General features: G+C 34.0%; 1 protein-coding gene across 1 annotated transcript; it reads right to left on the bottom strand.

The window, feature by feature from the left end:
* Positions 1-576: 576 nt before the first annotated feature.
* Positions 577-11,117, bottom strand: LOC110722854 (F-box/LRR-repeat protein 14-like). Its single transcript, XM_021902156.1, has 16 exons — positions 10,968-11,117; positions 9,230-9,524; positions 9,009-9,137; positions 8,719-8,926; positions 7,573-7,719; positions 6,335-6,409; positions 5,949-6,020; positions 5,735-5,806; positions 4,865-4,936; positions 4,679-4,750; positions 4,020-4,091; positions 3,014-3,085; positions 2,769-2,912; positions 2,497-2,568; positions 1,568-1,714; positions 577-1,046 (listed from the first exon to the last, which is right to left on the bottom strand). Exons 2-16 carry the CDS (start codon positions 9,428-9,430, stop codon positions 862-864), a joined length of 1,740 nt encoding a protein of 579 aa, XP_021757848.1. The 5' UTR covers positions 9,431-9,524; positions 10,968-11,117; the 3' UTR covers positions 577-861.
* Positions 11,118-12,881: the final 1,764 nt, after the last annotated feature.

Here is a 12,881-nt window from a genome sequence, read left to right as displayed (position 1 = left end):
ATCAGCATTATTTTGGATTTCATAACATTATGGAATGAATCTGGTTATATTACAATTGGATCCTGCCTTCTGTTTCTACCTCAAATTGATTTAAAAATGGAAGAATAGCACATCTGCGATTTGAATTTGTTGTGATAATGTATGCCCAATGGGAAGTGATACGAGGACAATTGATTTGGTAATAAAAGGCGATTGAGCTTACAATTTACGTATTAAATTAGTTGACAGAGTTTAGTCATTTTTAAAATAAAGTGGCCAGTAACTCAAGTAAAAAAAAAAAAAAAAAAAAACCCTTAATGTAAGGATTGATTAGGTTTTTCATTGATTGAGTTGAATTATATTTAAAAACTTTACATTCAAGAATAAAAAATTGTCTTTAAAGTATAATCATTATTTCAAGTGGTTAAAAATGTAAGTAAATTCATTATTACTCATTAAATTATTTTATCTTAAAATTTTGTGAAATGAATATAAGTAATAAGATTTGTAGGCCGTGCATCACACGGGCATTATGCTTGTTAGTATATAAAAAAGTACAGGGGTGATTGTACTATCTTAAAAATTATCAATTGAAGATTGAAACATAAACTTCAATAAATTCATAGTTTTGTACCATAATTAAAAAGATACAACTTCCATTTGTGTAGTGAAAGCATTATATACAGAGTTTAGATTGCATGGCTGTAATCACTAGTTCAGAAAAATCAAAGCTATTTACAATGATCCATCAAAGTTACTTTTCAAGATCTCACTCCATTTCTTAATTTTAATCTTAACTTAAAAGAGTATTTATTTCCCCCCATTATATGTACAATGCCAGAAAAGACGACAGAAATGGACTATTTACAGTTGCAGCTGATCTTATTCGGGGCGAAAGCTGACCAGATTAGGAAGGGCGGAGGACTGCAGCTTCCTTATCTCAGATGCAGTTACCTTGCACGACTCTAGTGTCAATGAACGCAAGTTCTTCAACAGCTTCAAGTGTTGCAGGCCATCATTAGTTATACGAGAATTTGAGACGTTCAAAGATACCAATGCTGTTAATCCTACACCAATGAACAGGAAGATATGAGAGATTCAGGGAAATGATTACAGCACAGTTTTATACAAAATTTAATATCCTACAAAATACGCGGGTAGATTTTCGTTTTAAGATATCCCCTCCATATGCAGTCAGTAGTCACGCACATAGCCATATACAGTATGGTGTCTAAAAAAAGTGTTGCATTGATTTATGATTGAATTACTCACTATGCCATCCCAACATAAATTAATTAATGGGAAGCACATAGATATGATGGAGCAATGGAGGCTTTGGTGAAAAGTTGGCTGAGATAAGTGGATGGCTCACCCCTTTAACTAGCATAAGAAAGTCAAAACAAGGGCACACAAACCAACCATTATGAATGCTTTAAAATTATACAAGTATTACGATCACATTTGGATTTAATTTTAATTTAAGTCGAACCTAAAGTGCAATTACCATCAAACCTATGTAGAAAAGTTGAATCACTTTAAATTAATTGAAACAAAAAAATTATATCCACTGAGTAACAATAAGACGTACCAGAAACCATTTCCAGGGCCTTGTCAGTGAGGTTGCCGTTTTGAGACAAATTCAGCAGCGTAAGAGAAGTAAGATCTTTAATGTTCTTCATACCAGCATCCGTCAAGCCTCCACCGCATATTTCAAGTGACAGGAGGTTCTTGAAGTCTGCAACAGCAACAAAAATTTAAGGTATTTCAACAGGATTTTATCTATACCAAAAGGTTTTTTTTTTTGACAGTAATTAGTTAATTACTCCTTTCCCCCAACACACACACACACACACACACACACACACACACAGAGAGAGAATCCCCTCTCAATAGGCCATCATGCTAGCACACACCTTTTTTCTTCTAACACACACTATTAGATTGAGGCCAAGGATTAGGGTAGCTGGGTAGGAGGAGGAAAACAGGCAAACTCCCCATTATCTCCACTCGGGCCAGTCCCAGTAAGTTGGGTCAGCTTTCACTTCTCCAAGTATTGGGGAGTGAGCAAGGGTGGGAGTGAAGTCAACAGATTTTTATACCAATGTATGTACAGAACACAATACAAGAGATCGAATATAATTGATACTGCCAATTATACAGCATGAATTCACAAGCACTGGAAAACTCGTAAAATCAGTTCAGCATGAGTGAGAGCTTAGATGAGATGTTAAAACATCAGAAACCCACATGCAGAGCAAGATGTGAGTTGCTATTCATGACAAGGGGGTGGATTTTTTCTAGTATACAAGAATAGTGTAATTAATGACAAGTGGATTAGTGGACGGAAAGGATTAAATTAATAAGGTGTGGTAATACATTAGTGTTATTTCCCAAAAAGAAAGAACAATCCTGTAATGGACAGAACCTTCTTTAAAGATCAGGATTCAGGATAATATTAATGTTGCTGTCATAAATCAGTACAAAACAGTATAACAAAAGCAAGTTGGCATGACTTACAGCGCAAATATTGAGTCCCTGAGTCTGTAATTCGTGCCCCAAAAAGATCTAAATGAGTCAAGCCTTCCAGACCTGCAACATTATATACAAGACTCCACATATAACTTTTGATACAGAATAAAACTTTTTGACATACAATTCTACATATAAATATATGCAGTAACTTCTAATATGCCAAGTGGCTCACAGTTGAAGCAAGCTGAGTAATAAAATACTACTCCGTATCATATTTCTTGAAGCAATACATTTGTTAATGCACACAAATTGCTTACTTGTCAGAGCAGCTAACCCAACATCAGTGATTTGGCGAGCATCAAGGTTTAGTGATTTCAGAGAACTTAAACCCGAGAGCTTCTTCAGACCAGCATCAGTAACCAAGGTAAATGACAAATTTATGCTCTCAAGATTCACCAGGCCTACAAGTTTGAAAAAGATTTAAGTCGGTTCTTATCAATAGAAGTCTAGAAAAAACATTCCCAAAAAAGCTGCCAATAATGACACAAGAATGATGTCTTACCACTCAGATACCGCAGCCCATTGCTTCCAACTTCAGTATCTGATAACTCCAAATGTTTCAGCAGCAAAAGTCCTATTCAGAAGAATCACAATGTTTAGCATACAAATGCTCCCAAATGCAACATACAAGATCTAAAGATCATTAATATAAGCCCTAACTTTAGCCATAGCCACTGGCGATCTTCAAGCATTCCAAGTTAATAAAATCAATTAGTTGCAACAAACAGAAAGAAAGAAAGAAAGAAAGAGAAGATATTGGACTTCATAGTAAGCAGCCAATTATCAGAAACCAAAGAAGCAAAACATTTGCACATGAAAAATGGGCCTCATTGGCATAGACATAACACTATAAAGGACACAAAGAGCATAATCCTAAAACAAAATGTAATTGAATCTCAACCCATTAATTTGCCATCAGCTATAAAATGAGTCATGAATCCAAAATTACAAGCCACAAAGGGTGGGTTTAAAAGGAGATTCACTAAAAATTTCATATGCAAGCTAAGATATTAACATGCAAGAATACAATACTCACTTAAACAGACAAGCTTGTTCAAGAGCGAAATTCTGCTATGAATTGATATTAGGGCAGGGGAAATTTAAGTAGTTGTATTATGTCATTTGGGTAATAACCTATCTAGTTCGAGGAAGAGCTCAATAAATAATTAGAGAGATTTCTTATGGTAAATATAGATGAGTATTTTGGGTTAGCTTAGAAAACAAAATTGGGAGGTTATCCACCTCTTGAAAGTAGAATTATCCTATACAAATGCTGTATTTCAGTTTATTAATAAAGGGAACCATCTTCTTCCTACTTTCAGCTATTAATGATAACTAAGATAAGTTAAATATAGCAAATTCCCCACAAGCATTAGTACAGCAACTTTAAATAAATTGATATTTAAATAACCATTTTAAAAATAACCAAGTGAACATCAAGAAACCAAGTGAACATCAAGACAGATTATAGGTGAAAGAACAAGGGAGAGTTAGGTCAAAGAACAAACCTGTCAGGTTAGCAAGTCCTTCATCACCAATCCTACAGGAGTCTAAGTTCAAGGTTTCCAAATTTGATAAACCTGAAATCATGCAATAAAGGAAGAAAGAAACAACCTGAGCATTCATGCAAGTCGCTAACCCTTCAAATTAACAAGAATAATGCTTTATAATTGGCCATATATGAAAACCTTACTGCATAAGTGCTAAGATTTATTCAAGAAAGTATGCAAAATCTGATAAAGAAGTGAGGATGCAGAAGTCTGAGATGTTAATTTAGCAACAAGTTTAACAAAATTGGAATTCTGCTTTTTTTAGAACCAAACTGAAGGTCTAAAGGTATTTTCAAGTTAACTAAGAAAATTTATCATGTTTATAGACAATCTTTTCCTTGAAGGAGAGCGAGAAACTAGCGTATTTTTATTAGTATTGGTTACAGGGTAATTCATGACCATTAATCGTTTAAATACATGTCCTCTCAGAAGTTTACATAGGGTAGAACCAAGGGTTTTTTTTTTTTTTTGGTGAAACAAACTAATTTAAGTAAGGGCCAGACACAGCCTCCACTCATTCACTGGCAGAAATTAAAAAGAACCTATTACACTCATTAGTGCAAGTACACACATAGAGAATGACACAAAAGGGGGAGAAAGTGAAGAAGCAATTACACCTTTGAGATGAACCAAACATGCATCTGTTATATTGTTGAAGGCCAGATTGAACACCTTCAAGTTCTTAAGTCCTGTAAAATGGGTAATCAAGGATCCAAATTTAGAGGTAGCATAAAAAAGGCAAATTTTAGAGGAAATTACATAGCATTGGTATTATCAATTAATAAAACCTCAATAGAACTAACCTGAGAGCTTGTCAAAACCATGATCAGACAGGCCGCACCTGCTAAGGTTCAGGTATGACAAAGCTACAAGAGCTGCATCAGCAAAAATAAATTGAGGGATGAGGACCTTCAATGAACAATTCAATCTAAAATGTTTTTCGCTCATACGATTTGCCATACAATCAAGTTAAAAACATTAATTAACAAAAAAAGGGACAGCAAAAAATTTTCCTTTCTAAAATTCAAATATTTAGTGATACACAATTTTATAAGAGGAAGGTAGAACTTATTTCTTTTCCCTTTCTCATTTCATCATTGATTCACTGCTGAAATTTAACAAGTAATAAGCTTCTAGGGTTTGCAGACCAGATCCTGCCAAGCCCACAATACAATTTAAAAGCCTCGGAGATGGGAATTCTTGTTAGATACTACTTCCAATCCTTTCTGTTGTTCTCGTTCAAATCTATATAGATTATAGTGCAAATGGGATCTAATCTAATACTTTCATGATAAATATATAAGAAAAAATTACACTATTGGGATCTTGTTTAATTTGTCTTTGTATGAAGTTATACAGAATTAACTTTCAATAATTCTGCAAAATAATCATTACATAGCCGCCGCTTGAAACACCAGTGTAAAATAATCAGCAATTACTGCCACTGCTCCATAATTACTGTTAGTTGGTACATAAAGAACAAATTTAGCACCAAATCCATGAAAACTACCTAGTACTTCAAGTATTTTTTGTATTACATGTTTAAAGATGTTTATGCTTAAAGGTCTACAATGAAAACTGTGCAAACAGTAAAACAAGAACAACATAATGATGCGGATGGAGCATTGAGTTTCAGAATATGAAAATAAAAATGGTGGGTACTAATAAATAACCTGAAATGGAGTCCAAACATGCAGCACTAAGCTGGCAACCTTCCAAGTTCAACAATATAAGATTTTGCAATCCTGACACCAAAAGAAGTTGGCTCCATCAGCACATTAAAGGGAGAAAAAAATATATATAAACTTGAAATTATAACTCACGTGAAAGAATCTAGAAAATTAGCTGACAGACTCAGAAATTTAAATTGGTTAGGAAGGTGCCTACCTTTCAAATAAGAAACACCAGCATCAGTGATACTGCTGCAAGAAACTTGCAGCTCCCTCAAGTTTGTAAATTCTGGAGTACCATAAGAAAGAACGCAGGAGAAAAAAAAGTAAATCAATCTAGCTTAAACCAAAGTGCAAACATGTGCAATCATTTTGACTAAAAAATAGTCACAACTTAACAATCAGCTGAACCAAATATACACATTTTTGTTACATCATTGACTAAGATGTGTTAAATTGGTCCAAGAGAGGTACTGGACAATAATATGGGTTTAGAAGCAGCTATTATTGAGAATGTTTTCACAAATGTTGATTGCAAGAGTACATACATGACAAGTTGATGCCTATAGAGCCAATGAACATGAAAAAAAGGAAATAACTCACCTGAAATTGCCTCCATATCTGAGTCTGTGACACATTTACAATACCTAATGTTAAGAGACTTGAGCTTCTTGAGACCTACAAGTATATTATAGATAAAAGTTCAGAGGTATTGTAGAAGAGTACAGAGTAAAATATAGCTTGCATGAAGAAAAAAAATATTTCTTAAGAATCACAACCAAGATTATTATCCCAGCCCCAATAAGAGCCTAAGTCCCACTGCTTTACACACACACACACACACACACACACGAAGTACACACACAAAGTATAAAGGACAGAATAACACTGCTCATCATGTGCGCACCAATTTAATGAAAAAAATCTTGACCTGATTGGTGTCAAGTCAGAAACAAAATGTAAAATAACTCAGAGCTTCCAAGTATAAATCTCAGTATAACATGACAAAGCAGGCCGCCAAAGTAAGAACTATATTACATTTATAGTAATGTAATAAATCAAGTTTTAAAAGGCAAAGAAGCATGCCAAGGAGATGGCCGCCTTGGAGCCTAGGTCATGACGTTAAGCAAAGGCATACCACAGCAGAGCAAGCGCCAAGCTAGAAAGAAATGCATTTTCACAATTTAAAAGTATACTCTGTCAGGCAAAAAAGACTTATCCAGAATATGTATCTTGTAAATAAGCAATAATTACTGTTTATACTTGATGGCTTGATGCAGCATCTATAGAGCACCATACTTCCTAAGTTCATCAATAATCGCAATATTTTGACTTTTGTTGTTAAAAAAATTAATTTTGACCAATGCTATTATGCAAAAGGTTGTTGGATTTAGTCTCAGCATAAAAATTCAAAATACCATCTTGTTTGTGATTTTAACTATATATATTCTTGCATATATTAATGGTTGAAGTATTGTATTGGCAAGCGTAGAAGTCAAAACATTGCAAGTGATTAAGTACAAAAGAAGCATAAAACGAACTTAAATTCATGATCACATTTGCCATAAAGGCTACTGTATCTAGGCATGCCTCTTAATCCTCAAACGTCTTAGTGTTGGTTCAGCAATATTGCACGGACAATAGCCATAGAGTCGATTACCTAGAGACCTAGAGTGCTATGCATCTTGGCGTTTCAAGTCAACAAAAGCTACCCAAATGAAGTCAAGACACATTCTCCTCCATGAAAAAGACAAACTCTGAAATTTGATGGATCTTCTATAATATGATGAACAAAACATCATGAAAATTTGACAAAGGTAAGGATATACCAGGAAACTAACCTTTAAGATAAACAAACCCGCCATGAATCCCAGAACATCTCTCAAAATCCAATTCAAGCAAGTTGACTAAGCTTGAGAAGGCACGCATTCCTTCAATGGTCACAGCATAACTCCTCCTTAAACTCAAAGAAGAAAGGTTTGAAAGCCCTGAAAAACAATAAGTTCATCAGTTTCCGGTCAAAAAGCAAAAGATAGCATATAAACCATGCTGACGCAACTCAAAAATTCTGTAAACCATACCCTTTACCATTCACCCTCAACTCCCCCCCCCCCTCCCCTCTCTTACCCCCAACCTCTCTATTTGTAAAAGGACCACCAAAGAAAGGGATTTTTAGTGTCATGTAGGGAAAAATTTAGCCAACAAAAAGATGACCTGTAAATAAGTACACAAAATCAAGGAAGACTGTTTTTGAGGGACTAAAAATAACCATAAATGAACCGATCCCTAGTTTGAAAAACCTTACAAGCAGAAAATCAATATTTGCCTATAGAGAACACACATGAAAATCATTTCCGCTCTCTTCATGAAGTTGATACTTATACCATCCCGAGTTCTTGACCTATCCGGATACATGTCTTTATTTTACATCATCCAGAAAATATCTAGAAAATGCAAATAACAAATTTGCAAAAATACTGATACTTCAAAACATAACTCATACTACCATATTATAACTTCCATTTTTAAGCCACATTACCTAGTTATGTTGATGTACCACAAAAATGATACAGCCTGATGAAGATGGGAAAACAGTATGTTTTGTCTATTCACACAAAAAATTTGAACTTTACCATTTTACTCTCACAAATTTCTACTCCCTCAGTCCCTTTTTGTTTGCACCATGGGCCCACTTTCTCTGGGGAGCTTTTTGGGTCAAATGGTGCAAACAATAAGGGGATTTGGGGGGGAGGGGGGGTTGGTATCAGGCGGCAGCAACCATTTATTCTCCACCCCTCACCCAGATAAGAGAGTGAAAAGTCAGAAAATAACTGAGACCATACAGAATGTGACCTAAAAAATAAGATAGCAGCAATGTTATGGATACTGGAAGATAAACTGATGATACGTAGAGATCATAAATGAGCACAACCTAGAAGTAAACTATCAGAAAGTTCATAATTACCACAAGCAACTTAAAAATTTACCACTGAAATGCCTCAGGCCATTTGCTGAAATATGATCACAGTAATTGAAAGCCAAAGCTTCAAGATTAGAGCAACTTTTCAGGAGAGCCAACCCAGAATCTGTCACATCGGAACCAGAAAGATCAACAGAGAGTAAAGAGGAGCCTTGAGAAGAGACAACATCAACCCAACTGTCGTCAACTCCAGGATAGTCTCCCAAGCAAATATCCTATCAATAATAAAACACAGTCAGTAAAAGTAACTATAGGGATCCATACAACCAAATCACGGTAATGTCAGTTGAGCCAGACCTCGAGAGCACAGTCACGGAAAGCTTCAAGTGAAACATCAGTTAAGCGATGTGAGCGGACTAATTCATCAAATATTTGCTGACTTATATCTCTTGGAAGCACTGAAAATGACTTGTATTTATCGATATCCTGTACATATACATATTATAATCTATATAGCTTTGACAGATAACATACAAAAAGTAGAAGACAGACATGCATTAAACAAAAACCACAGCTACCTGACAGGCTTTATGAACGCATAGCTCCATCAAAGATGGGCAACTGGCACCCTCTGGCTGACATCCTGATGTTGTCCTAAAGAATGGGGTGCCCAGTAACCATTTTGAACTCCCATTTTTACTGTATCTTCTATTGACCCCTATGCGCACACCGTCTTCATTGACCTGGTTACCCCTCTTCCTCGAACAAACCCCACCCATTGCAGCAACAATATTTCTAAAAAGCTTCAAATGGAGCTAAGAATTTTTGGAGAAAATATGAAAACCCCATGTACACCTAAATATCTTGTTGACCCTGTCACCAAAGTAACCAACAGAAAATCAGAAACTTCCATCAGCCATAGTAAAACAATCAAATAGCATGCAGAATGAAACAAAATAAATAAATAAATAAATAAAATCGTCAAGACTTGATTGCCAAGGAATTTTCTCAAGCACCATATCTCTTCACTAAAATTGACAAACTATAAGTTTAAATAATTCATATAGATCATATTAGCAGACACTATGGACCTAATCACTTCTAAAAGTCTCAATATAACAAATACAAGCATCATAAATTCTTGGACTCGAACAAAAAAGGGGAAAATATTTAGGCCATGTATAAGAAGCTTAAGAGTAGAAATATCAAACATTAATAACATAAAGATACACACAATTTGTAAGGAAAAATGCTTAGGGACATGTATAAGAAGCTCAGAGTAGAAATATTAAACATTAAGAATATCAATCTACACATAATGCTTAGGGTCATGTATAAGAAGCTCAGAGTAGAACTATTAAACATTAATAAAAATTGATCCACACGTATTTTGTCAGTAATTCCAAAAACATAACTACTTTAGAAAATACTTCAAAGCTTATACATAACCCTTTAAGTTACTCATAGCAACACCCAAAAAAATGCTAATAGATACAAAAAACATTTAAAGTAGGAAGCTAAACAAGAAAAAGAACAAAGAAACCATGGACTGATCCCTTTAATCTTCTTTCTACAAAGTCGAATCAACTATGTGAACCACCTAATGTAACAGTCAATCAGTCATTGAAGACGATCACAAAAAAATACCTTAACTACCCAATTTGGCAATTTAAAAAGAGATAACATTTCATCTTAAAAAGTTTTTGATTTTATACTATGTCTTTATATTAACACAATGTACCTAGAATTAGAAACTTCCACAGATAATATCATACTGAAAGATATATAATGAAAGCTTGAGCTCCCATTGTTCATTCAAAAAACCACATTCACAAAATAAACCAACTTACAAGTTTACTTAACTTTACTTGCACATAGTTAATTTTTTTTATATAACAATATAACATAGACTAAATTTGATCCGGTCTTAGGTACCAATTTTCAAGTCCGTACCCAACTAAGCTAGTTGATATCGACTATAGATGACATACATATTCAAACAAATACAACAAAACAAGCACATATAAATTAATAAAGATCATCACTTTACCGATATATTTGATTATCGCAGAAATTATAATCCCTAAACTGTCAAATATTGATGATTAACACCAAATTATATATTTTTTTTTCCATAATTTTGAAAAATATAAATGATTGACAAAAAAAACTTAATTATAATAATCTTCATAATCATCCCAAAATAAACCCAACAAAAAAAAAAAAAAAAAAAACCCTAAATGATCAGCTAATTAAAACATAATTCAATGCCAAAATTAAGAAATTCAATACAAAAAAAGAAATTAAAAAGAATACCTTGCAAAATTGAAAATTGATGATAAAAAATTGTTGATAATGATCAAGTAAAAGAGTGAAGAAAAAAAGAGGAGAGAGAAAATTGATGATGATGAAGATGGAGATGGTGATGACACGAAGATGGAAGAACAAGAAGAAGTAACAAGTTACGACTGTGAAATGTTGTGGAAGAAAGCTGGTGAGTCCGAGCCTAGTTTCCGAACCTACGGATGTATGACACGTGGACGGTTGTAGTCGTTCGGTGGGAAGTCGTAATGGATAAGGAAGATAAATAGCTAAGGGGCTGATGTGGGTCCTACTTTGCTTCCACTTTATCTGGTAAATAAGTGTATTAAATATTTGTATTTATCTGTAATCTTGTCAGTGATTTTTTTCTTTTGATTGAAATTATTAATGAGATTATTCTTAATTAATTTATTTAGGGGTGATAATATTAATAATACGATATTGTAATTTGTAAGATTGTTTTTTGAGATTAACGTTTTGGAAAACGGTTTGTGGAATCATAGGTTGCATACTTGCACGCAAGTGCAAAAGTAGTACTCGTAGCAATCAATATTTATTCCATAGAAGAAATTTTTCCGTACATGATAGATGGTGTAGTCGAGACTATTTTATACTTCGTAGAAGCATTTATATGAAGTAGGAAGATTTTAAATGGATAATGATTATACGACTACTTAACATATGATCTACGAAGTATTTTGTAGTGAGTTGTATGAATACTAATTTATAAACATTTTGTGAATAACGTCCCTTTATATCTATTTAAAATTTTTAAGGACATCATTTTTTAGCTTATGGGCCTGTTCACTTCAGCTTAATTTCAATTTAGTTCAGTTCATTTCATCTCCAAATTTCCTTCTCTCATAAAAGTTCAATTCAGCTCCAATCAGTTCAATTTAGTTCAGCTTATTTCAATTCAGTAAATGTTAACAGACCCTAGTATTGCATTAGTATGAACTTACGGAGTACAAATGTATAGGGCATAGTATTTTAGACTCCACAACACAAGGAAATATTTAGGTAATTTGAATAGTTCACTTTGTCTTTTAAACTGTCAAGTTGTCATTTATAGGTATAACTTTTTTTTTTCAATTTAACTGCCATAAGCCTTTATGTGAATAACTATTATTGGTCTATGTGTTTCCATACAACGTCATATGGGACTGGGATACATCCCCTACAATCCAAAGAATTCTCAGGTCCCAAAACATTTGGAATTGGTCCGATTTTGTGTATTATATAGCCTTCAATGTTTGCTTATGGAGAACACATTCTTGCACCCGACAAGATTAAGCATCGATGTTATTTCTGAGGTTCCAAGAGCATCCCGAGAGACAAACTTGGTGCTTAGAATCATCTCATTCATGCTTTGGCCTACCATATGTTATCACGTCTCATGATGCTTTCATATGCCTTATGTTGCCCTTGGCTTGGCCTTGCGTTGTCTTAATTGCCTTTCGAGGCTTTGCATTACCTTGTTTTAGCCCTAAGGCAAAACTAAGAAGATACTAACCTAAATTGCCAAAAATTATCTTATTTGTTCTTAGTTGGACTTTGTTTAACACATAAAGATCGTAAATGGGAAGACCAAACAGGATCAAAGGGAATTATTGACATTATGCTTTGAAAATATCGAAATTAAGATGATGAAGAAAATACTAGATAATACTGTTGACTATTATACCTAAATATGATGTATCTAGCTATTACCCTTTTATTATTGTTACTCCAAATTACCTTTCAAAGAGGTACCCAAATAGTTCTAATTAGGTTCATAGCAACGTACCAGTGGTCAAATATCATAAATATCCAATTGCAATTGGCTTTGTAATACTCTTAATTCAAGTGGACCATCATGTAATTCATGTAGAACATTGTCAACATCACATCTTCAAGGAAATTTCCAAT

The sequence above is a fragment of the Chenopodium quinoa genome, unplaced genomic scaffold, assembly GCF_001683475.1.
Source record: "Chenopodium quinoa cultivar QQ74 unplaced genomic scaffold, ASM168347v1, whole genome shotgun sequence".
Taxonomy (NCBI): Eukaryota; Viridiplantae; Streptophyta; class Magnoliopsida; order Caryophyllales; family Amaranthaceae; genus Chenopodium; species Chenopodium quinoa.
The sequence above is the reverse complement of the archived record's forward strand: the minus strand, read 5'-3'. Positions and strand labels throughout refer to the sequence as shown.

Coding starts and splice junctions, on each gene's coding strand:
- LOC110722854 (XM_021902156.1), bottom strand. CDS start 9,430: ATGGGTGGGGTTTGTTCGAGGAAGAGGGGTAACCAGGTCAATGAAGAC. Junction 7,720..8,718: donor TGGCCTGAGGCATTTCAGTG/GTAAATTTTTAA, acceptor ATTGTTTTTCAG/GGCTTTCAAACCTTTCTTCT. Junction 5,807..5,948: donor TGGTGTTTCTTATTTGAAAG/GTAGGCACCTTC, acceptor TTTTGGTGTCAG/GATTGCAAAATCTTATATTG.